The 27,171-nt window shown below is 35.5% G+C and overlaps 1 protein-coding gene across 1 annotated transcript in view; it reads left to right on the top strand.

Moving 5' to 3' along the window:
- Positions 1-25,095, top strand: part of ARSK (arylsulfatase family member K) — a 57,310-nt gene extending 32,215 nt beyond the window's left edge. The window contains exons 4-8 of the mRNA XM_003920744.4: positions 3,304-3,586; positions 7,321-7,492; positions 12,061-12,285; positions 20,758-20,982; positions 23,653-25,095. Of these exons, the coding sequence (XP_003920793.3) occupies positions 3,304-3,586; positions 7,321-7,492; positions 12,061-12,285; positions 20,758-20,982; positions 23,653-23,942 (1,195 nt within the window). The 3' untranslated portion in view covers positions 23,943-25,095. The remainder of the gene's footprint in view (positions 1-3,303; positions 3,587-7,320; positions 7,493-12,060; positions 12,286-20,757; positions 20,983-23,652) is intronic.
- Positions 25,096-27,171: the final 2,076 nt, after the last annotated feature.

Below are 27,171 nucleotides of genomic sequence, written 5' to 3'. Positions count from 1 at the left end.
TAAAGAACTGGACCTCCGGTGGAGGCAGGACAAGGTGTAATTAATTATGAATGTCTTTATCAGAAATGTGTGATTATTATTTGTATCCCTTTGAGAAGAAAAGCCCCTCTTATATTTCTATAAAGAGTTGAAGTAGACGTTGGGCCACTTAAGAGGGGCATGATATAATGAAACATTGAAGCCTCTCTAAGTTTATAGAGAACAATCTTCTTTGAGATAGGTGCACTCCAGACCTGAGCTCCTACCTGAGGATAGGTTAGAGTGGTCTCTTCCACTGCACACTGTATGTTATGAGAGAATGAGAATGCAAAAGATAAATAACATCTTACTATTATTATGACAATAGTTTTGACCTCATGGGCTCACTGGGAGTGTCTGTTGACTCCTCAGAGCTCCCTGTACTACACTTTGAGAAATGCTGGCATAGAGGAAACTATACATTGTATAGCTGTGCCTATATTGCGAGCAACAGGGTAAATTTGTATTGAGAACAGCCATGGAATCATAACATATCTGAGTCACAGTTAGTTTTGGATTCTCCTCATTGATACAAGCCCTTTTCAATTGTCCTAATTGAAACCATACTCTTGGTATTCTGGACAAAATACATAGAAATGGAATGGAAATAAATTGGCTCAAAATATCCCCAGTGGTTAAGTAAATAGAAAACTTATATTTGGAAGAAGTTATAGCAATTACTGGTGGGGGGAAAAGACAACATTTAGAACGATGAGACAAAGATGTAGGTCTGAGCATATGATTGAAAGATATGATTTCCAGGTGCAACAGTTTAGCCTGAGTAAGAGACAATCACTCTTGTAAGAAGGGGCTGGATACATTGGTTAGTAGAGAGAATTATAATGTCAAAAGAGTTATCTTATTATTGTAGTTGTAATGAATTATGAAGTTGCATATTTCTCATTCCATGTTTTACTTGTTGGACTTAGTGACTGGAAGATACCTTGGGCCGGAAAGAGGGACTTTCTGGACTAAGAATTGCAGCTCCTGTAGCAGCCTACCGTTTAGGCTGCATCTGCTGCTCTTACTGTGCTTAATGATGGCCCAGGAAGGGTGGGCTGGTCCAGGGAGTCGTGAAAGTAGACTGGAGAGTCATTGACTATAATTATTAATATATTTTGAATACATTAAAAAGTGCTAAATGATTTTAAAGTACTGCAGTATATTCATCTACCAAATACATCGCTTTATACTCTTGTTCTTCCTCACTAAGTTGCAAAGAAATAAATTGTTATTTTACACTTTAGGCACAGTGAGTCTGAGTCAACTAATAAAAGAAGTGAAAAACTTTGGAAAAGGAACCTCTTATCTTTAACTATAGTCTTGTCTCTGCTGCCTTAGCAATGCTTGAAATCATTTGTTATAACTCTACCTACATACCAGCAGTCATGGGAATCATGCCAAACCCATACTTATGAAAAGACAAGAAAGGATACCACTAAGATAAGAGAGAAAAATCACATATTATTTAGTTAGAGGACAAAAATAAAGCCAAGTTTGAAATCTGGCCATAATGATTAGAGAAGGCCAAAATTAACTGGATTCAAGCTATTTTACCCTTAAGGGGACCTTGGTTAAAACAATCTCAGGAACACAGACAATTTTAAAAAACAGGGAGAGGGCATAAATTTATTACCAGAAAGGGTAAATGACGTCACACTTAATCACTGCTGTGCCAAAAGATGCAGCAAGCTGGGTTCAATATAGCCATCTTTCAAGGCTGGAAAATCTTTCCTTGAGCTGGTCTAGACTGACTCATGGTCTAGACTACATTGTAAAGTCCACTGGTTAGACCAGTTAGCACAATCAGGGCAATAGTCCTACCTGAGTTAATCCAAACAGTGGCAACTAATTAGGTTGTATTAAAAGCTTGCTTATTGTAATAGTTCCTCAGCCATATTTTCTCATGTAATACTCTCTGACTGAAAAGAAAGCACTTTGGTTCCTAAACATTCTATATAAATCTCAGTATCCTATTTCTCCTTCTTTCAAAATCTGAGTTCTACTAAACATACTGCTGGTGTTATAAACTCCTAAAATTCCACTTCTGCAACAATACTAATAGTCATATATAGTAAGATTTTAACTGTGATTTAAGCAAAAGACAAGAAGCCAATGTGAGATTGTTTTGATAGTGTGATGAATACAAAACTTTCTATTTTAGGATTTCCCATCTGTTAGAATTAATTGGAATCTGTTAGATAGATGTAGTTCTGCAGAAATTATGCTTTCCATTATTTTTATCAAAATATATTGAATACCTACAAAGAAAAGTGAATTTTTATTATAGCTATTTAAATATCTTTACCTGCATTCAGAAGGCAGGGTATAAAATTTTTCTATTTTAACTTACATATGGGTTGTTTGTCATGTTGCATGGATTGTGATTTCTCTTCAGTGGAGTATTATGTTTTAATATAAAATATTTTTTATTTGTGAGTTGGTATCTGGATCTTAAAAACACTTTTCTCAATTGATAGAGCACTTCAGAGGTACTTATCTCAACTGCAACTTAAAAGGCAAACTTCCTAGAAACGCCCAGGACTGCTTTCTAAACAATTATGTCAGCTACATACACTTAGACCTGGATTGAGAAAAATCAAGAAGTCTGATAAAATAGACTAGAGATTTAGAGAAAGGGAATTGTTTGTTTGCTTTTTGAGAAAGTGCATTAATTGGATCTTTTAATTTGTAAATCAGTAATAAAGGAAATATCTATGGTTTATAATGGATATGAAATTTGTATCACTATTAGCTTAGATAGCTCAGATTATGGTTAAAATTTTTCTTTTAAGAAGAAACAATAGAGCTGGAAATGATTTAAAAACTGAAACTTCAGGAACACATGAAATATACATGGTAGGTAGATTTTTTTAAATATAAACATTTAGCAATAAAAATAAATTATAGCAGGTTTGGTTAGGAATAACATCGTCTAAGAGAAAAAAAGAAAATGCTAGAAAATTCAGTAAATAAAGAGAAATACTAGAAATCCGAAATATTTTGTTTAACTAAATATCTTGCTGTAAGAAAAGATAACCCTTCTACATAATCTCTCATAGTTTTTAAGAACACGTAAGCGAATATTTGATTCTTGGCTTTTTTTCTATTTTTTAATTTGTAATGCTCAATAACTTTCTTTCTGAGATCTAATATAGTTATTCTGAACATTTACAAGATTGAATCTAAAATTTTTTTGACATGTTGTTTTCTTAGTGTATGCTTAGTACGTTTTAAAAACTTTTTAATATACCTAACAATAGACCTGTCTTTTTGCTCCCTCAGTAATCGTGTAGAAGCATGGACAAGAGATGTTGCTTTCTTACTCAGACAAGAAGGCAGGCCCATGGTTAATCTTATCTCTAATAGCACTAAAGTGAGAGTGATGGAAAAGGATTGGGAGAATACAGACAAAGCAATTAATTGGTTAAGAAAAGAAGCAATTAATTATACTGAACCATTTGTTCTTTATTTGGGATTAAATTTACCACACCCTTACCCTTCACCATCTTCTGGAGAAAATTTTGGAGCTTCAACATTTCACACATCTCTTTATTGGCTTGAAAAAGTAAGTAGCTACATTGTGTGGGCTCAAAGTAGACTTATATATGTGGCTTATTGGTATTTACCCATTGTTTTGTTTATTATCACTTTTAAAGAAAAATTTGAAAATTGTATATTCAAACTTGACCAATACCTGGTTCAGTAAAAAGTAAAGGGACAATTTTAAAGAAATAACATAAGTGCTAAAAGTCAGAAACCTACTTCTGGATTGAATATATTTGCCAAGGATATGTCTATAAAAAAAGAAACTAAAAGGCATTCTCTTAGAAATGTCGGCTGTCCTCACTTGGTCCTGTACCGGATTGTGAAGATGGCCATGCAAGCTGAAACCATATAAAACAACCTTCATATATGGGAAAAACGACCATTTTCTGGAACCTTTAAAAATTTTTGTCAAAATATTTAAATTGTTAAATATTTTAAAAATATTTTAACCAATATTTTTGGTTAAAAATGGAAAAAGAAAAAATAAACTAATATTTATGTAGTACACTATCATGAAAATACTAGAAACATTGAGAATTAAAGTGAGGATTTTTTTGCTTAAAAAAAATCTTACCAGTAGATTGTAGAGTGCTTGTCTTCTCATCATAAAACTTACGATACAGAGAAAGCATCTTCTCTAAGACTTGGCGAATTGTCATTATTTCCTTCTAAATTTGGATTACTTTCTAACATTTTAGCTTTTGCGCTTTCAATGTAATGATATATCTCCAAGTTCCTTTAATGTGAAAATTTTTGCCCATGTCACTTTCTGTGGTACATCTTGATCCTTTACAACTTCCTCGTTTACGGTAGGAAGTGTGCCTTCTCTAAGTTCCTCTGGCTACGTGTCTAGTGTCTCTGGAATGACAGCACTGTCAGCATTCCCAGGTCAGCTGTTTCTTCTATCACTTCATTTACATTTGATTTGAATTTCACTTCCAGCCTTGTCACTTTTCCTTTTTTTTTACTGCATGTTCATCTTTGTTGACTTCTTTTCATTACTTCTTTTTATAAAAGAAGTCACATAAATGTATCACTAGGATGCAGGTACATGCTTTCTTGTCTGTACATGTACCAGGTAGCTAATCACTGACATACTTTAAAAGAAACAATATGATTAGTCATGGAATGCCATACATATCTGTTGTATACTCAGTGATTTATACTAAAAAGCTAGCAGCATATCAGTGTGAAAGTTTGGACCTTTTGCAATTATTCACAGTTAACATACCCTGGGAACTAAAGTTTACCAGGTTAACTTTGTTAGGGGACTGATATTATTTAACAAAACTGTGATAACTGAAATGCTTATCGAACAACATGATGCATGGTCTACCTGTATTTTGAAATGTGTAGTCTTAAATCAATTTTAAGTTACTTTAAAAACTAATCAGTTAATTCAACTAAAAAGCTTCTGCACAGCAAAATAATAATAATCAGTAGCAGAATAAACAACCCACAGAGTGTGAGAAAATCTTCACAGTCTATACATCTGACAAAGGACTGATGTCCAGAACCTACAAGGAACTCAAACGGATTAGCAAGAAAAAAAAAAAATCAAAAAGTGGGCTAACAGTGTGAATAAGGCCAGGTGCTGTGGCTCATTGCCTGTAATCCCAGCACTTTGGAAGACTGAAACGGGTGGATCACCTGAGGTCAGGAGTTCGAGACCAGCCTGACCAACACAGTGAAACTCCATCTCTACTAAAAATACAAAAATTAACTGGACATGGTGGTGTGTGCCTGTAATCCCAGCTACTCAGGAGGCTGAGGCAGGTAAATTGTTTTAACCCAGCAGGCGGAGGTTGCAGTGAGCTGAGATCACACCATTGCACTGCACTCCAGCCTGGGCAATAAGAACAAAACTCCATCTCAAAAAAAAAAAAAGGACATGAATAGACAATTCTCAAAAGACATGCAAATGACTAACAAATATATGAGAAAATGCTCAACATCACTAATGATCAGGGAAATGCAAATTAGAACCATGCTGTGATTCCACTTTATTCCTACAACAAAGGCCATAACAAACAAAAATTAAAAAAAATAGATATTGAGGGAGATGTGGGATGTGGTGAAAAGGGAACAATTTTACACTGCTGGTGGGAATGTAAACCAGTACAACCACTATGGAAAACAGAGTGAAGATTCCTTAGCTAAAAGTAGAGCTACCATCTGATCCAGCAATCCCACTATGTGGTATCTACTCAGAGGAAAAGAAATCATTATATCAAAAAGATACTTGCACATGCATGTTTATAGCAGCACAATTCACAATTGCAAAAATATGGAACCAGCCCAAATGCCCATCAGTCAACCAGCTGATAAAGAAATTGTGATATATATATACCATGAAATACTACTCAGCCATAAAAAGGAATGAAATAATATCATTCACAGCAACCTGGATGAAATTGGAGACCATTATTTAAGGGAAGTGACTCAGGAATGGAAAATCAAACATCGTATGTTCTCACTCATAAGTGAGAGCTAAGCTAAGAGGCATAAGAATGATACCGTGGACTTTGGGACTGTTCGAGGGGGAAGGTGGGTGGAGGTGAGGGATGAAAGACTACACATTGGGTACAGTGTATACTGCTTGGATGGTGGGTACACCAAAATTTCAGAAATCACCTTAAAGAATTTATTTGTGCAACTAAGCGCCACCTTGCCACCCAAAACCTATGGAAATAAAAAATAAAAAATTTTTTAAAACTCATTAGAAACACTATTTAGTCTGTCCCATTTTAAATAAAATAATCTGTCAGTGTTTTAGATACTTTATATCTTCTTTAAAAGTTCTAAGTGACTTCATCTTCAAAATTTTGTCTGGAGTTAGTACTAGCCAAATGAAATGAGTTAAATTACTTTCAACAAAATACTAAGTAAATGTTTGACATTTTTGAAAGTTACATGATTAAAAAATATATATAACTTAAAGATCTAGTCCTAATTGTTTTTTACCAACACTGTAAGTCAGCATTTATGTGTATTAAAAAGTCATATTTGTTTTTTACAAGTGCTTGACTACCTCACTAGGTATTGGCATTTTTACTAGAGAATTATTGGAGAAAAAGAGTCCCATAGTCTTACATTGTTGATTCTGAAGTTTTGGTCACATGACTATATATTAAAGTGCTTGGATACTTTTCCGGACTAGTATATACTGTCTAATTTAGCTCATGTTTTTCATTGGCCTGTATAATTTTTTAAAATCTTACCACTATCTCATGATATGTATATAGGTATTGATATATACCTTTTGTTGTTATGAGAGTATTAACAATTTGTTCCTAATTTATGTATTGATTTACTATCTTATTTACATATTTTCAGACATTCTTTTCTTTTTTTTGAGATGCAGTCACACTCTGTCACCCAGGCTAGAGTGCAGTGGCATGATCTCAGCTCACTGCAACCTCGGCCTCCCAGGTTCAACCGATTCTCCTGCCTCAGCCTCCCAAGTTGCTGGGACTATAGGTGCCTGCCACCATGCCTGGCTAATTTTTGTATTTTCAGTAGAAATGAGCTTTCATCATATTGGCCAGGCTGGTCTGGAACTCCTGAGCTCGTGATCCTCCCACCTCAGCCTCCCAAAGTGCTGAGATTACAGGTGTGAGGCACCGCGTCCCACCCCGCATTCTTTTCTACTCTTCTGAGTAATTTCACATTGTTGATTTCACCATACATACTAATTAGAGGAAAGAAATAGTACTATTTTGCTAGCATAACTGTTTTTTCTCCTCTTTTTAGGTGTCTCATGATGACATCAAAATCCCAAAGTGGTCGCCTTTGTCAGAAATGCACCCTGTAGATTATTACTCATCTTATACAAAAAACTGCACTGGAAAATTTACAGAAAAAGAAATAAAAAATATTAGAGCATTTTACTATGCTATGTGTGCTGAGACAGATGCCATGCTTGGTAGGTGGTATAATTAATAAGCAATTACATGAAGAAAAACTATAATATTTTTTCAACAATCAGTGATCATGCTGTTTGGTGACTTGCATGAACAGCCTGAGATATTTCTTACAAGAGTTGCTTATAACTGTAGGAATCTTGACACTTATTAAAACTGGATAACTTGCATTATTGAGAGAATGTAAAGCTCTTTATATCTTAATTATTCATAAATTCTCAGATTCATAAATCCTCAGATTTATTCATACATAAAGAAAGGGTCATAGAAGGCTATCATCTACTTGAAATGTTTTGCTGTCCTTAAACAAGAATTAGTTTTCAGCTAAACACAGGTACATGTGTGATGGGTAACTGTAAGGCAGCTTAGTTTCCTAGAGATGAGAAAGTTTACTTGTAGAATCCTGTGACTCCCCCAAACTTATAATTACTTCTCCCCAGTCCCTTTAGAGCATGGTTTAACTAAAGTTTCTCCATGTATATTCTGGTCCAGAATCATATTGAATTTTTTTCCCTCATTCAAGCTCAAGACGCAACTCAACACTAAACCTGCCTCCATCATATAACTCTCAAGAATGTTTTGCCTGTTCACTTATAGAGCTATGGAAGTTTCCAGTTCATGTGTGTAAAAACTTTGGTTTAAAAATCTGTTTTATGACAAAACTTATTTTCATAAAGTAATGTCATTCATTTCGCTGTACTTAGGAATGAAGCATAATTATACTAGTGAAGTTACAGGTAGCACCTCTTCTGTACAGAGTAAACTTTGGGAGTGACAAGTGAATGGTTTTTGTTCAAAAAAATTCACTTGGTAAAAATAGAAAAGTATACAGCAAGAAACACAAAGGCCGTATGGACAAATTATAATATAGCAAATACAAAAATGTACTGGCCAGGGGTGGTGGCTCATGCCTGTAATCCCAAAATTTTGGGAGGTCAAGGCAGATAGATCACCTGAGGTCAGGAGTTTGAGACCAGCCTGGCCACCATGGTAAAACCCTATCTCTACTAACAATACAAAAATTAGCCAGGTTCAGTGGCATGCACCTGTGATCCTAGCTACTTGGGAGGCTAGGCAGGAGAACTGCTTGAACCCAGGAGGCAGAGGTTGCAGTGAGCCGAGATTGCACCACTGCACTCCAGCCTGGGTGACAGAACAATACTACATCTCAAAAAAAAAAAAAAAAAAGAAGAAGAAGAAAGTATTTAAGGACTCAAGGACTTTCCAAGTAATCAATTGAGATTTTAAGTAATTTTCTCCAATCATACACCTGTATATCTGTCAAATTGTCTTTCATTGATATTCTCTGATGTTAGAGAATGTTCTCCCATTTGCACACTAGAAATTGCATTTGAAAGTTTATAGCCATTCATTCTTCCATATCTACTAAAATGAAAGAATGTTGCTGTAGGGAGTGTAGGAATATTACTCTTGAAGTCTCTTCAGAGAGGAAAAAAATGTGGCAACTTGCTTACTTCAAGTTACAAAGTTTATGGAATATATTGTATCTTAATTTTTAAATGTACACTCCTCTTGTCACCAAATAGTATTTAATACTGTTCATTGGGTTTGTGAACAAACATTTAGTACCTACTAGCTGTCAGGCACTGTGTTGGCACTGGGGGTTTAGAGTATGATGAATACTATTAAGAAATCACCAATTAATTAAAGGCATTCTAGGCTTTTCCCACCTCAGGGTCTTATAATTTCTGTTCCATCTGCCTGGAACACCCTTCACTTTGCTTTCTACATGACTGGCTTATTCTGTCATTAGCTCTCAGCTCAGTTGTTACCTCCTCAGGGATGTCTTTCCCTACCACTGTAACTAATTGTGCCAGCTCCATCATTCTACTTACTTTATATCTTGTCGTGTTGTTTACATAGTGGTACTAATTATTTCATCTGTTTATCATCTGTCTCCCTTGAAGAACACAAGCTTCATGAGGGCACAGACATTCTTCTGTTTTTAAGTTCCAGAGTACATGTGCAGGATGGGTAGGTTTGTTACACAAGTAAACGTGTGCCATGGTGATTTGCTGAACCTATCAACCCATCACCTAGGTATTAAGCCCCACATGCATTAGCTATTTTACATGCATTAGCTATTTTTCCTAATGCTCTCCCTTCCCCAACAGGCCCTAGTGTGTGTTGTTCCCCTCCCTGTGTCCATGTGTTCTTGTTGTTCAGCTCCCACTTACAAATGAGAACATGCAGTGTTTGCTTTGCATTAGTTTGCTGAAGATAACAGCTTCCACCTCTATCCATGTCCCTGCAAAGGACCTGATCTTATTCCTGTTTATGGCTGCATAGTATTTCATGGTGTTTATGTACCACATTTTCTTTATCCAGTCTATTGTTGATGGGCATTTGGATTGGTTCCATGTCTTTGTTATTGTAAATAGTACTGCAGTGAACACATGTGTGCATGTTTCTTTGTAATAGAATGATTTATATCCCTTTGGGTATATATCCAGTAATGGGTTTGCTTGATCAAATGGCATTTCTGGTTCTAAATTTTTGAGGAATTGCCACAAAATTTTTGAGGAATTGCCACTGTCTTCCACAATAGCTGAACTAATTTACATTCCCACCAACAGTGTAAAAGCATTCCTGTTTCTCCACAACCTCTCCAAAATCTGTTGTTTCTTAACTTAATAATTGTCAATTCTGACTGGCATGAGATGGTGTCTCATTGTGGTTTTGATTTACATTTCTCTAATGATCAGTGATGTTGAGCTTTTTAAAAATATATTTGTTGGCCCCATGAATGGCTTCTTTTGAGAAGTTCCATTCATGTCCTTTGCCCACTTTTAAATGGGGTTGTTTGGTTTTTCCTTGTACATTTGTTTAAGTTCCTTGTAGCTCATGGATATTAAACCTTTGTCAGATGGATAGATTGCAAAAATTTTCTCCCATTCTGTAGGTTGCCTGTTCACTCTGGTGATAGTTTCTTTTGCTGTGCAGAAGTTCTTTCATTTGATTAGATTCCATTTGTCAATTTTTGCTCCTGTTGCAATTGCTTTTGGTGATTTTGTCATGAAATCTTTGCCTGTGTGTATGTCCTGAATGGTATTGCCTAGATTTTCTTCTAGGGGTTTTTATAGTTTTGAGTTTTACATTTAAGTCTTTCATCCTTCATATTCAACATTGCATCCTTGGTGCTTAGCATTGTATCCATAGTGCTTGACACATAGTAAGCACTGGGTAAACAATTATTGAATGAGCATACATGCTAAGAATTACAATATGTCATTGTAACTACAGTAATATACAAGTTGTAGGCATCATGAAGAACAGAGTGATTTACTGTACCTAGAAGAGCAGGGAATGCTGCTTTGCCGGAGAGATAATGCATGTTTGAGCTGGCTCATAAAGGAAGAATGAAAATTTGTCAAGTAGACTGTGGGAGAAAGGGCAATCACCATAGATGGCAGAGTATATGCAGAGGCAAAAGAGTGTAAACTAATGTGGTGTGTATTTAGGGGGTGCTGAGCAGGTTAGGATTGCTGGAAAGTAAAGGTCTAGCAGGTAGCCAAAGGTGCTAAGTGTGGAGAGTGGACAGGGGCCTTGCTTGTTATGCTAAAGAATTCAACAATGGGCAGCTATGAAAAAGTTGTAAGCAGGGATATGACACAATCAAGTGATTAGGTAATTTAGAAAGAGAGACACCAGAATAATACAAGGAGAAGAGAGAGTAGTGACAAGACGGATTAGGAAGTAATTCCAGTTGTCTAGTTGAAAAATCAAGAGGGTCTCAACTCTGTGAATAACTCTATAGAGCAGTGAGTGTCAAACCTGACTACACCTCAGAATCTGTAAGTTTTTAAATTAATATAGACTCTTCTACTCAGATGCAGGAACTGCCAAAATAGGGACGACTCCTCTGGCCTGTGCTTTCTTGTGATTCTCTTAATTACGGTAGGAGGAAGTTTGAGAACACTGGTCAGAAACTGGTCAGAGGAATTTTACTGTCCCATTATTCCCTATCCAAGATGCTAAATCAAACTTGTATACTATCTGTCCTGCTTCCAACCCTTCTTCAAAGGTGGAATTTCCATAATCCTCAGCCAACTTTATGAGCATGATCTAGTGATTGCTTAGAGATTTGGGAGAAGAAGTAGCAGAGAAGAGGAGTTCTGACTGCTGTTACCACTTCTTGCTGCACAGAAACTGTGGGTTACAAGTGACGTCAGTGTTTTTATCATCTGAGACATGTAAAGTGCTAATGTCTAACTGATCTTTCTTTTCTCATTCAATGCACTAAGGAGAAGATTTTTCTCCTGTTCTCTGATAGAAACATAGAAAGCAAACCAGCATGATCTCCAGAGGAACAGCTTTGAGCAAGAGTTACCAAGGGTATTATATTTTCTTCTTCCTCCCTAGTCAGTTGAGGAGCAAGCCATAGACAGACCCTGTCAACTTGAGACTTAACTTGAGAACAGTGGGTAATATTCAGATGTAGAAGCATAGTGACAAACTCCTACGGGGTAGAGTTGTTATAAACTTAACGTGAGAGAATAAAACATGAACTGAAAGCTACTTAATAGGTTTGTCTTGATTTCTATTGTAGGTGAAATTATTTTGGCCCTTCATCAGTTAGGTCTTCTTCAGAAAACTATTGTCATCTACTCCTCAGACCACGGAGAGCTGGCCATGGAACATCGGCAGTTTTATAAAATGAGCATGTACGAAGCTAGTGTGCATGTTCCGCTTTTGATGATGGGACCGGGAATTAAAGCCAACCTGCGAGTATCAAATGTGGTTTCTCTTGTGGATATTTACCCTACCATGCTCGGTAAGTAATGCAGTTCTGTAATGATTTATTTGTAATAGTGCTGAAAGAATGCAACTGAAGAGGTCAGTTAGTCAGTCTTTCAGTTAGTAGTAGGAGCCCCGGCTGACGTGTTTATAACCCTGAGCTACTCATTTAACTGTGAGTCCAACTGTGCTCTGAAGAATGAAGACATTGCTTTTCATGTTCCTGTGGCCTTCACTTATTATAGTCATTTTCCCTTCAAAAGGTTTGTATTCAGGGTGTGACTATAAGCCATGTAGGACATTCAGGTTCATAACTTTATAGATACGATTTGTACATCATTTGATTCTCTACCACCACCTCCCTAAAATGTAAGCATTTTCTTTCTGAACTATTCTATCCACTTTGAAACTAGTATGAACATATTCCTCTTCAGACTCTTTAGATAGTTCTGTACTATTTGCTTTACTAGCCTCTTAACATCTACAAGCATAGCCGTATGTATGGAAAAGCAACAGATGGATAAGGTAGTTAGCAGTTTTTTGTTGAAGATACTAGAATAACGACATAATCAAATTTGAAGGAAATCATAGAGAACTAACTGCTAGTTTCTGTGTAATTTAGCAGACTACTTTAAATTCATTAGCATTTAAACACTAGTTTCTCTGTTCTAAGACACCGTCAATTGCAAAAGGGCCCATCGATTCATAAATTTTGGTGAAAGAAAAAGAATAACACAAGATACATTCTCTAATTTCAGAAATATTAAAATGTGAAAGAAAGATGCATCTTAGAGTTCTTTCTACCCTCTTCCTTCTGCCGTAAGTTCTTCCCTTCCTTTAACTAAATTTGTTTAGGGTTCATTTACACCAGGGTCCTTTCCTTTTCTCTTTTATTTCACATCCCTTCTCATATAATCGAACATACTTCTTTCTAGTTTCTTGAATTTTTAATCTCTTCTGTTTTTTAGTCATCCTCTGCTGGTTTCCCTTTATCTCTAAGTGATGTTCACACTCAGCCATAGCTTGGCCACTTTCTCATCCCATTAGTTTCAATCCAATCACTATTACTTTCCCTCATTTCTGTGTTTTTTAAAGAAGTTTATATATAATTATGTATATTTGTGTCTCTGTCATTAGCATCGTTAGAGTTTTATCAATATATGCCTATATTCTTTACACTTTCCTTCCTTTATTTTTCCTCATGTAGAACTCTTCCTACCCTCCCCATTACCCCCCCCCAAAAAATCTTCCTTGGGTCATCTTTGCTTGACTTTTTAGCCTCATTCTGCTTTCTGGGAGTAGAGTAACCAGAACTGCAAAAAAGTATTGTAAAAGATTATGGAAAGCTGGGGTGATTCCTTCTCCATTTTTCCCCTCGATATATTTCATAGTGATAGTTGGCATTTTATCTATTCGACTCTAGCAGCTAAATAGTTTAATATTGTTAGGGAGTTGTTTACGATGAGCCCTATTCAATTCTTAGACTTTCTGTCATCATATATGTTAGTTAATTAAAATGCACAGTTTAAATCATTTCTCTTTAAGTATTATTTTATATTTGCCCACAATGCAAATTTTGTACTCTACAATCTTAAGAAGATACCATTATTCTTGACATCATAAAAGTTAAAGGTCATCTGCAAACTGGCAGATTTTATAATGTATTTAACAGGTCACATAAGAAAATGCTAAATAAAATGGGGAAATTCTCATGCATTTACCTAGAAGGGCACCTACCTATCACTGTCTAATTCATGTTACTTGGTAATAAGAATTTCTCTAGCTAAGACAATACTGTCCCAGAAACTTCTCTACATTCTGTGTCAACTATTCTGGAAATGATATAAATTCCCTGCAACTATAGGTTTTTTCCCTGCAATTCGTCAATTATTATAATTTTCTAAAACTATAGTTTTATATCGATTTTTATTTTTCATCAAATCCTTGGTAATAGACTCCTTCTAAGTCACATTTCCCTGCAGAATATATTTTATTAACAGCGTTTAGATCATGTGTTGACTAGTAAAGGAACTAAAGTCAAAAATATATCTCCCCAATTCTAAACTGTAAAATCAACATCTTCACGGCTTAGCAGAGTTTATAATGTGTTTCACAATAAATATTTTTATTATCAGAAGGAAGAAAGCTATATTTAAATGCTTTTTTTACTTGACGAAGAGCAAGTGGAGGGGAATACCTATGGGTGGGTCTTTATATAAAACACTGAAACATTCTGTTAACCAGATGTTAACCAGTGATAAGGTAGAAAGAGAAAGATGCAACAAGAAAGAGCCTTATGCTGGAGCCAGGAGACAACACTGTAACACAATTGTTTACTTAAACTAATCTTTTTATAAATGATAAAGGCTTAATATTCATAGAGCTCTTATAAATCTGTAAGAAAAACAGGAATACCTTATTAACAGATTGATCAAAAAAATAAGCAATTCACAACAGAAAATAGACACAAATGGCCGATATACTTTGAAAGAGTCAAAGTCAGTGGTCATAAAAATATTAAAACAGGAAAACGTTTTTCTTTCACATATAAAGTTTGCAAAGGTTAAGGAGAGTTAGAAAATCCTATATTAGAAATAGTCCTTCTCATATACTGCTACTGGGAATATAAACTAATACAAATGTTCTATAGGCAAATGTGGCATTACGTTTCAAATTTCTTAGAAATGTGCATATGTTTTGACCTAGAAATCCTCATTTTAGGAAATAACCTGTAGATATACACATATGTTTATCTCCGTGGATATTTATTACCATATTAAGAAGTAGAAACAATGGGAATATCTAGTAGTAATGGATTAGATAAAAAATAGTCAATTCTAATGCAAATCAAAACCACAATGAGATATCATCTCACAATAGTCAGAATAGCAATTATTAAAAAGTCAAAAAATGACAGATGTTAGTGTAGCTGCAGAGAAAGGAAAACATTTATACACTAGGAGAATACTTACACACTATTGGTGGGAGTGTAAATTAGTTCAGCCAGTGTGGAAAGCAGTTGGATATTTCTCAAAAAAACTTAAAACAGAGCTACCATTGGACCCAGGAATCCCATTACTGGATCTATACCAAAAAATATATAAATCGTTCTACTGAAAAGACATGCACTTGCAGCACTATTCACAGTATTAAAGGCATGGAATCAAACTATCAAACTAGGTGCCTATCAGTGGTGAACTGAATAAAGAAAATGTGGCACATATATACCATGGAATACTACAAAGCCATAAAAAATGAATGGCAGCAACATGGGAGCTGGAGGCCGTTATCCTAAGCAAATTAACACAATGACAGAAAACCAAATCCCAGATGTTCTCACTTATAAGTGGGAACTAAACATTGGTTACTCATGGACATAAAATGGCAACAAGAAGCACTGGGGACTACTAGAAGGGAGACAGAGGGAGGGAGGGGGTCAGAGGTTGAAAAACTGTTGGGCACTATGCTCAGTACCTGGGTGATGCCATCGCTCCCACCCCAAACCTCAGCATCAAGTAATATACCCAGGGAACATGTACTCATGTACTGCACATGTACTCACTGAATCTGAAATGCTGAAAAAAAAAAAAAAAAAGGTCAATTAATTTTAAAAAGTGAAACATGTGAAAATTGCCCCCATGTATTAAAAAGAAAATGAAGGCTTTAAAATTGTACAAATCGATTTTTTTTTTGTTTGCTTTCTAGATATTTTATCCATCCGATTTACTGTCTAAATTAGCACGTTTTTAGAGTACTATTAACAATTACACCAGCATTAACAGGCAGATACTGAGGCTGTTCCTTTTTTAGCAGCCTTAGGAGCCAACAAAGCAAAGATAATTCTGATGGTCTACTTTTAATCTGATGGATCATTCAACCTTTTAAGATAAAATTCCTCAGTGCTGGAAGAGTTTAAAGCTACTCTATTAGTAATTAACTCTAAAATTAGACCTGTGAGACAGTATGTTCTACTTTACCTCTGCTTAATAAACAAACTTATACATATTTTGATAAACATCTGCAAAAGACTTATTTTGTTAAAATAGATATAAGCCAGTATCTATTCTTAGAGCTCTCAAAGTCCTTTCTTTATTAGCTTAGCTGTAGCTGTATTATTTTGTATGAATACCTTTACACACACAGAGGAGAATCTTATAAAGAAAAATTAAATAAAGAGAAAAATTTGTTTTGAAATTGATTTATCAAGGATAAACTTTGCTCATAGTATATTTGAGTTTTAAAATACTTGAGTCTTCTGGAAACTAAAAGTGAAATTAAAATCCTGAAATGTCTGTTAAACAGAAATAAACACTTCTGGTATCAAAAGAAAATAAAAATCTGAAGCCAAAACCTCAAGTGATACTTTCTCCTCCCTTCCATTCTATGGACCTTAGAAATGTATACAAGATGGTTATCCAGAAAACCATCAATAGAAAGCTATTCAATAGGAAAAACCAATTGGTATTCCTGTTTTAATAAACCTGCCTTACTTTCAAGAGTCTGTTGAAATTTAAGATGCTACAATGCTTTATTTAAAAGTTTGGATTTGCAAGTCATTTTTAGAAGGTATTTTAATAGTGGTTTTTTAAAATAAAATATTTTATGATAAAGCAGGAAGAATATGCTTAGTTTATTTGTGCTTATGGGTCAGATAAACTAATTCTATCACTAGAATGATATAATACATTATCATTTCCTAATAGCAGCCAAAAAATGACATTTATGAATAGGAATTCTTTATAATATTAATAATAAAATTGATATTATTATTTCTGAGATTATTACTTAAAAATTACTTCCCAAAATATTTTCTTCTCTAATACCTAGTTACCAGCATTCTTTAGCTCAGTGAGTGCTAAAAGTGTCTCATTTTGTAGTTAAAATTGTTTTGAACTTATTTTCATGTTAATTGTTTTCTAATAGTCTTTCTGTAAAATACATGCTTTTCTCTGCTTTAAAGGTAAGTCTAGATTTTTAAAATTTTGAGAATGTAATTATGTAAAAATGCAGTTGTTGTTAAAAGACTATTTCATTGCTAGTGATTTGAATTGCACAACCCCTCTTGCTACAGGATCTTAGTGGAAGCCTGGGGGTTGGCAGGTGTTTTGCATAGGTTCTTATGTTTTTATTGGCTGAGACATACTATGAATTTGACTAACTACAAAAATAAGGCAAGTCTTATGCTATAGCATTAAACAGTAGAGAGATTATAAGGTCAGACTGACTAAGTTCAAACCCCTCTTCACTCGTTACCAACTGCGTGACCTTGGGCAGTTACTCAACAGGTCTGGTCTTCAATTTTATCATCTGTAAAAAGGGGGATAGGCCAGGAGTGGTGACTCACACCTGTACTCCCAGCGCTTTGGGAGGGCAAGGTGGGCAGATCATTTGAGGTCAATAGTTCAAGACCAGCCTGGCCAACATGGTGAAACCTGTCTCTGTACAAAAATCAGCTGAGTGTGGTGTATTATCCCAGCTACTCAGGAAGCTGAGGCAGGAAAATCGCTTGAACCTGGGAGGCAAAGGTTGAAGTGAGGCAAGACTGTGCCACTACACTATAACCTGGGTTACAGAGTGAGACTCTGTTTCAAAAAAAAAAAAAATGGGGATAATAGTGGCTATTTCATAACTCAGAACAATGCCTGGAACATGGTAAACAATTAAATGTTAGATATGGTTATCATTAATATGTTTCATTCTTCTTAGGTATGCTCTAAAAAATGTGTATGTTGGTTTGCATCAATGCCATACCAATTGAATCCCTTAGGTAGTGATATGGTCAGGAAGAAATATAATGTCATCTCTCTTCCAGAGATCATCACACATATCCAGGTCTGCATTTTTATTATTTGTTTACTTGTTTTACATTTAAGTCACTCTTTCTTGAGAACCCTGCAGTTACTTCTGGTCTTTGCTTATACTGCTGCAAAAGATGAAACTTACTCAAAGTGGAGTCAGAATAACAGGTTTACCAGGAGAAGTAAATATGAAAAATGATTTTAAACAAAAAATCAAACAGCTCTTTAAAAAGCAGTCTAAGCTAAAGTGCTTTTAAGGAAATTATCAGTAACTATAGGAAAAATGAAAACCCAATTTTCTGAGGTACAGAAAAACTAATAAATACTTGAAGTATTTATTAAACATTATGGATATTTGACAGGATGTTTATCAATTTTCAAAGGTATTTTATTCTATCAGTAATGGACTGGAATCCTAAGTTCTTACTATCTCTTGCCTGGATTCCTGCAATAGCTTCCTAACTCTCTCTGACGCTCTGCCCTGATCCACTTTTAGTCAAGTCACCATTCTGTAGTTAGTGTCAGACTGTCATACTTCTCTGCTCAAAACCCTCTACTGATTTCTCATTTCACCTAGAGTAAAAATTCAGTCTTTAATTGGGCTTTGAGAGTCCGACATGATCTCTTCTCTTCCCCAACTCATCTCTTATCATTTTATCCCTCACTTACTCTGCTCCAGCCAAACAGGCCTGCTTGGTGTTTGGGGAATAAACCAAGTAGGTTCCTGCCTTGAGGACTGTACACTTCCTATTCCCCTGGGGGAATGCCCTCTCCCCAGATAATTGTAGGGCTCACTCTAGCCTTTCCTCAGGACGCTGTCTAAATGTGACCTTCTCAGAAAGGCCTTCCCTGACCACCCTGTGTAACACAGCACATCCCACATGCCTGCCATCACTCTCTGTCTCCCTTACCCTGCTTTCTTCTTCATTGCACTTACCACCGTCTGACACAGCTGTTTCTGTCTGCCCACATTAGAATGTCAGCTCTAGAAGAGCTTTTCTGCCTTGTCCAATATTGTTTCCCTACAACTAGAATAGCACCTGGTTTGCTGAATGAATTTTAAAAATGAACACTTGAATGGACTCTTACCCCAGTTGACTACTGACTTCTCATACACACAGGAGAAACATGTTTCTTAGTCTTCCAAACTTCCTTAGGAAAATTAAGAATGGTTCTAAAATAAGATATTTCTAAGTATTAAAGGTTATTAAAATGCTGAATACAAGAATGTCCCATAGCCATGAGTATGTGCCAGTGGGTTCCTGCCTCCCAACCTTCCTTAAGGGCTTCTTCTGTCTCCTCCCGTGCCTCGCTGGTGGTGCCTCCTGGTGGCCGACACACAGATCACGCTTAACCCAGCCTCCTCCCTCGCAGCCTTCTTTCCGCTGCTTACAGTAGCTAGTCTTTCTGTCTTGGAGCACGGCTAGGTTCACCCAGGCAACCGTTTTCTCTCGGGCACCTCCTCTTTAACCTCTTTCTCCTCTTTTTGTTTTTAACCAGTTAACTCTGAAATACTCCTCTCTTCTTTCTTTCCTATTTGTGAACCAAAAAAGCCACTAATTTTGATTGGTTGGCAGCAAATTAATACTTGTGATTGTCCTCTTCCAATTTTTAAAGTTATATATGAAATAATAAATCTTCAGAAGATTTATAGTGGTTTTTGTCTACTTCCCTATTATCCTTTAATTAACCTGTTTTTGTTAAAGACAGTCAAGTTGAATTAACGTTCTTATTCAATTTTGTTTCATTTCTAACATTACAGACATAATTCTGTTTTTCATTGGAAATATTTATACATAAAATATGAACATTGAAACCAGGAAATGAGTGCGGAAGACAACTACAGACTCATATTGGAACAACCCTGATTACCCAGACATAATTAATAGCAAATTTTCTATAGAAAGAGGGAAGCTTGAGGTCCACGTACCTTGAAGGCAATTTTTCAAGTACAAGCTATTTTTCAGTTGGACATTTCTCATGCTATTGTTTTATATGTCTATATTTGATAAGTTTAAAATTAGTTTCCTTTTATAAATATAATCCACAATTCCTGAAAGTGTGTTTTTAAAAATGCTAGTCCCTTGATATGCTACTTGAGAGTTTAAAAAGCTCAATTATCAAATAACTTTTGTGCATATGGTATACTGTATACCACTCCTAAAGGTTTATCATATACATCAGCAACAAATTCACATCAACAACAAATTTATGTATCTAATTTTGTTTAACCATTATTTTGCAAACATATATAACTACTAAACCCCTTTCTTGTGTAGTCTTGTTAATAGCTCATGGAAGAAACTTTGAGAAACAAGTGATTATTTAATCATTCAGAGAAAAAAGGACTAGTGATATTAATTATTGTTTGTTGAAGGCATCTATCTACCAGGCATTATTCTCAGAGTTCTCAGAATTTTACGTAAAGTATCTTATTTAAATCTAACATGAACCTAATAAATACAAGTACTGTGGCCACCCCTTTCTTCCAGATGAAAAAACTGAGGTTGAGATAAGTAAATGACGTGCTTAAATTCACATGGCCTGTGGAATAAGCATGTGAATCTTGGTAATCTGTTTACAAATTCTGTATACAATCCGGTCTCCATGGCACTTAATGGCATGAAAAAATGTGAAAGATGTCATTTGTGAGTGTTCAGCTAATAAAAGAATGTGCTATTTTAAAATATTTTGTTATTTTTGTTACATAGATATTGCTGGAATTCCTCTGCCTCAGAACCTGAGTGGATACTCATTGTTGCCTTTATCATCAGAAACATTTAAGAATGAACATGAAGTCAAAAACCTACATCCACCCTGGATTCTGAGTGAATTCCATGGGTGTAATGTGAATGCTTCCACTTACATGCTTCGAACTAACCACTGGAAGTATATAGCCTACTCTGATGGCACTTCAGTATTGCCTCAACTCTTTGGTAAATCTGTTAATATATTTTAAGTGTAATATTATGTGTAATGAACTGCCCTAGGTAACATTGCTCAAGATCTCCAATAATCCTTGTTAAATAAATGAATATCTGCTACTTCTCATGCTGGGACAATCTACAAAAGTTTGCCATGTGAGGAACAGCTTCTTTGCAGATCAGCAGCTGAATCTCAGGGAAAGTATCCTAAGGCTTTTGATCTGGGTCTCATGACTGAAACAGTTTTCCCTGATAAGGGTATCTTTCAGTACTCATGACTATCTTTCCCAACATTGTGCCTCATTATTCTGAAGGATTAACACCTATCTATGAAGCCTGACATTTTACATGTATTATTTAATGTTCACCACAACCCCACAAGATAGCACCATTATCCTCATTTTACAGAGGAGACTGTGAGTCAGAGAAATTTGGATACCTGTGTGAGGTCACACAGCTAAGAAGTAGCAGAACTGAGATTTCAGCAAAGGTGTGACTGCAAAAGTGATGGTTCTTACACCTTATAAAAATGTCTGCCTGCTTCACTACTCTAGGAATTAATTTTTAAACAGCATTATTAGATTTAGGGTTTTACTTTGTCCCCATTTAGTAGATAAAATAGGTGCTAAAGCTATTAGTAATATTCATTTCTCCCAAGGCACCTTCCCAGTTACAAATAGCAAAATTATTATTAAAATAATGCTTTAGAGGCCAAACTAGCCAACCTCCTTCACTTTAAGAGTGGAAGATTCATGGCTTGAAAAGGAAGTCTTGCTGGGTGCGGTTGCTCATGCCTGTCATCCCAGAACTTTGGGAGGCTGAGGCAGGCGGATCACCTGAGGTCGGGAGTTTGAGAGCAGCCTGACCAACATGGTGAAACCCTGTCTCTATTTTTTTTTTTTTTTTTTTGAGACGGAGTTTCGCTCTTGTTACCCAGGCTGGAGTGCAATGGCACGATCTCGGCTCACCGCAACCTCCGCCTCCTGGGTTCAAGCAGTTCTCCTGCCTCAGCCTCCTGAGTAGCTGGGATTACAGGCACGTGCCACCATGCCCAGCTAATGTTTTGTATTTTTAGTAGAGACGGGGTTTCACCATGTTGACCATGATGGTCTCGATCTCTCGACCTCGTGATCCACCCGCCTCGGCCTCCCAAAGTGCTGGGATTACAGGCTTGAGCCACCGCGCCCGGCCTAACCCTGTCTCTATTTAAAAATAAAATAAATAAATAAATAAATAAAAAGAAAAGAAAGTCTTTACATTTTCATCCTGACAAGTAATGGGCATTGCTTTCTTGTTCGTTGGCCATTGTCAAATGAAATTTATGGGAGGCCATTGTTTTGAACTGAGTTCCTGTACCAGGGCCAACAGACCAAATCAAACCAGAATGGGGTCACTGGCACTAAGTGCCCCATAATCAAACTGAGCTTTAGAACAGGACACTTAAAAAAAAAAAAAAGAAAGAATCACAGTAACAAATCAAAAGGTCTCAGTTTACCTGAACCAGCATAAGGAAGTCCCCTCTGTTTTTACTGGATAAAGAAGTATGACTATAATGAATCTGCTTTTTCTTTTTCTTCCATGTTTCTGGGGCTTTTTCATCAGCCATTTTCTGCTATGAAGCCTCCCCCACCCCCAGCCCTCTACTCAGCTCATCAGAATGCCTTTTCTAAATCTTTAGATGGGATGCTCCCAGTTCATGAATCACTAAATAAAAGCCAATTTGAGCTTTAAATTTGTTGAAATTTTGTTTTTTATACCATGTTCTACCAAAAAAAAAAAAACTGATGTGACCATCAAAATGTCAGAGGGAGAATCAGCCTTTTCTGTATTTTTTAGGACTTACTGACTTCCCTTTCCTAAAGACATACCTTCTGAAGTTACCTAGCAAAGTCGCAAATCTGTGAAGGGGCCTCTTGGCTAATGTACTCAAACAGGCCCATAGAGGCCTTCCTCTCAACATACAGTGTTCATTTACTATCTGCAGTTAATTGTTGTAAGATCTCTGGCTTGCTGTTTTTCCAATTAGATTGGTATCCTAGTTATATCCCTGTCTTCCCACACCATAGGGAAAAAGTATGTTTATAGATCTGAAATATTTATCATTGTTTTCTTGCTGGCAGTGATTGAGAAGTTTTTATTTCCATGGCTGGTTGTTCAAATGGACAGTACTGATGCATGTAGCTTTCAACACTCCAAGCATAAGATACTAATATATAAAGAAAACTGGGACTAAGTGAAGTTGCAAGAACATGACTTGTCTATATAAAGAATTCGTAGAAAGTTTAAGGCTATTGAAATGATACAGTATAAGCACTACTGTATTCATTTCTGCCTGTCGAAGTAGGCTGGACATCAAAAACAGGAAGAATTTGTTCTAAACCAGCTTCCTAATGATAAACATTTGACTTTTTCTGGCATCTAAGAATAGATAAGAAAAAAAGTGGGATAGCTGAACAATGGTAGGAAGGAGGGAAATTTGGGCATATGATAGGGTGTTTAACTCCTGGTATGTTATTTTACCATTTATTCTGTCCATTTTATTACACTACTCAAGACCATTTTATTACACTATGAGGAACTGAAAATTTTTTTAAAATCAAATACATTACCTGTCATAAAGACATTCTAAAAAATTTTTTACCAGATCACTATTTTGACAGATATTTAATTTTTTTCTTTCAGATCTTTCCTCAGATCCAGATGAATTAACAAATGTTGCTGTAAAATTTCCAGAAATTATTTATTCTTTGGATCAGAAGCTTCGTTCCATTATAAACTATCCTAAAGTTTCTGCTTCTGTCCACCAGTATAATAAAGAGCAGTTTATCAAGTGGAAACAAAGCATAGGACAGAATTATTCAAATGTTATAGCAAACCTTAGGTGGCATCAGGACTGGCAGAAAGAACCAAGAAAGCATGAAAGTGCAATCGACCAGTGGCTTAAAACTGACATGAATCTAAGAGCAGTTTGAACAAAAAGTTAAAAAATAATGTTCTGGAGCTACATATAAATATCATAATTATGTATTTTAAATGTAACAAATTTGGTACCAATTTTTTATTACTTTGAAAGAATGTATATTTTAATATAAAATGCCAATGATTATAAAATTACGTATTTTCAAAAATGATTATTATTTAGACCTTTGTACAACTTCTAACAATTTAGTTGAAGCATCAAAAAGATTGAAGCAAATACTGTAAAAGTTACGTTTCTTTAAATAATAGAGAATATAAAATATTTTAATAATAGTGATACGAATCATAAAATAGTTTTGTGGTGAGCATCTGATGGTGCTTAATGAATTATTTATATTGAATGGGATAGTTTGGATGGATTTGATGGAAGTATTGGGAGTATTTAAAAGGACGTAAACTCTGGACATACCTGATTTTATGACTGTTTTTTTAAATAGGTAATATATAAGCAGGGTAAAGCTTCACATGGTACAGAAGGGTTAACAGTGAGCATGAAGTCTCTGTCCTGTTCCTCTTCCCTGCCATGCAGTCCCCCTCCAAGAAGCAAGTACTGAAACTACCTGCTTATGCATTATTTTAGAGACTGGCCACAAATTTATAAAAAAGTGTATATATTCCTTTTCCCCTTCACAAATGGTAACATACTGCTCACATTGTTCTGCATGTTGCTTCTTTTTCCCTGTTTTTTTCCACTTAACCGTAGCTACCTAGAGGTGAAATTGCTGAGTCAAGACAGTTTTTAGCAAAATTACACTGGATATTACAAACTACCTCTAAAGAAGGTATAATAACTGGTAATCTCACCATCAATGCATGTCTTCTTATCCTTTGCCAACCTAATTGATGCAAATATTCTATTTTTATTTTTCTTATGAGTAAGGTGGATCATATTTTCATGTTAACAGCCATTGGAATCTGCTTTACCATGACCTTTCCTATTTCTATTCTTTGCCTATTTTCCTGTTGGTTGTTGGTCTTTCTTTTGTATTACGGGAAGGCTTTAGGTATTAGCTCTTTGTAAGAGATTCTGCAAATATTTTCTTTCCAGTTTGTCATAGTCCTTTGTCTTGTGACTTTGTTCTGGTATTTTTTGATATGTAGAAACTATATTTTCATGTAAACAGATTTACAAATCTTTGTACCCCATAAATATATACAATTATGATTTGTCATTTAAAAATAATATTAATAAAAAAGTTGTAAATCTTTGCTTCGTGGCTTTTGGGATTTTGTATCGTATTTACAGTAGCCCTCTCCACTTATCTTCTTGTAGAGTTTTATTTTTCATCTTTGGATCTTTGACTCAGCTGGAATGTATTAAACATAGTAGAAATCTAACTTTAGGTGTTTTTTAAATGCCTTCCCATTGACCTTTAATTGAGCAAACTGTCTCTTGTCCCATTGTAAAAATGCCACTTCATCATGCAATACCTTTGATTGGATATGTTCTTTTCGCCTGTTGATTTGCAATGACATTTTTATCTATACCAAAGTCCCATTTATACTTATGCCATTCCTGAACATTTTATTTTCCACTGGGCCATTCTATTTTTTGTTTCTGCTTTGCTTTCCTTTTTTTTGTTTTGTTTTGTTTTGTTTTGTTTTGTTTTTGATACAGGGTCTTGCCCTGTTACCCAGGCTGGAGTGCAGTGGAACAATCACTGCTCACTGCTCTCCTCAATCTCACAGGCTCAGATAATCCTCCCACCTCAGCCTCACTAGTAGCTGGGACCGCAAGCACATGCCACAAAACCCAGCTGATTTTTAAAATTTTTATAGAGACAGGATTTCACCATGTTGCCCACTGGTCTTGAACTCCTGAACTCAAGAAACCTGCCTGCCTCAGCCTCACAAAGTGCTGGGATTACAGGCATGAACCACCACACCCAGCCAGACCAGTCTATTTTGTTTATTAGTCTGGTAGACAGTATCTGGTAGGACTAGTCCCTTTGCAATAGTTTTCTTTTTTCAGAATTGTTCTCCCTAGCAACTCTTGATTTTTCCATACAAATTTAGAATAAGTTTGTCTAGTTACAAAAATGGAAAGTCCTGTTGGCCTTTTTAATGAAATCATTAAATGTATAGCCTACTTTAGAGAGAATTTAATTTTTTATGATAGTCATTATAAAGAATTAGTATGTTTTCCCCTTTATTCATGTCTTCTTTTATATCCCTCAATAGTAGTCTAAGTTTTCTTCATATAGATGAATTTCTCCGTAAAAATTTTTGAAAAGTAGGGACTTTAAATATCACCTAGGCCTACCCTACACCAGTTGATTAGAGCTTCTGAGAGAGCCTGGGCCTGCTGTGCTATTACTGTTATCTTGTTTGTCAATCCCTCCAGCCATGACTCTAATGTGTAGCCAGTGGTGGGTTTATTCCCAGTTGTTTTCTCATTTATTGTAATTTTAGGTGAATCTTCCTTCCATTATATCTCTTAGGGGAGATCTTGTTGCTTATATGTGCACTCGGTTTCTACATATTTATTTTGTGCTGAACCACTTTATTGTAATAGTTTTTCAAGTGATATATTATTTTCCAAGTAATATCTTACCTGCAAATAATTTTACCTTATACTTTCTCAAACTGTTTTTGAAGTTTTCTTCATGAGTTCATCTCCTTTATTTGTTTATTGTTCTTTAGTGAATTTATATGAGCTTACCTTTGTAATTATTTATGAATTTTTGAGAAATAATTTTACTTTTGAATATATTTGATTTTATTACATATGTATATACAAATACAAACACAGACACACACACAAACACACATTCTGAAGTGAAACTCTTAAAAAGAAAGACTAAATATTAGATCGAGGTTAAAATTAAACTATCCAAATCCACCATCCATCTCCTAATTAAGCCTAAAGAACACAAGTAGCTAAAGTGTGTGTATCTATGCTAATAATGGAGAGAAAAGTAATAATAATAGAAATGTGGTCCTGAAAACAGGCTTGTAAAGCTAAATCTACCTCATTCTACCCAAACCCTTTGAGATTTACCAAGTATCTACCATGTTTCTTGGCTTTCTTCAGTCTATTCTCAACAGCAGCCAGAGTGATCCTGTCAAAATATCACAGATCACACCCCTGGATACTCAAAGCCCCCACTGGTTTCCCATCTTTTTCTGTAAAAGCCAGAGTCATTACAATAACCTCTGGGCCCTAAATAATCTGGTCGCATGTTCTCTCTAAGACTGCTTCTCCTCCCGTACTCCTACCTG

The sequence above is a fragment of the Saimiri boliviensis genome, chromosome 1 (assembly GCF_048565385.1).
Source record: "Saimiri boliviensis isolate mSaiBol1 chromosome 1, mSaiBol1.pri, whole genome shotgun sequence".
In the NCBI taxonomy this organism is placed as follows: domain Eukaryota; kingdom Metazoa; phylum Chordata; class Mammalia; order Primates; family Cebidae; genus Saimiri; species Saimiri boliviensis.
Note: the sequence above shows the minus strand (reverse complement) of the source record. Positions and strands in the feature narration are given on the sequence as shown.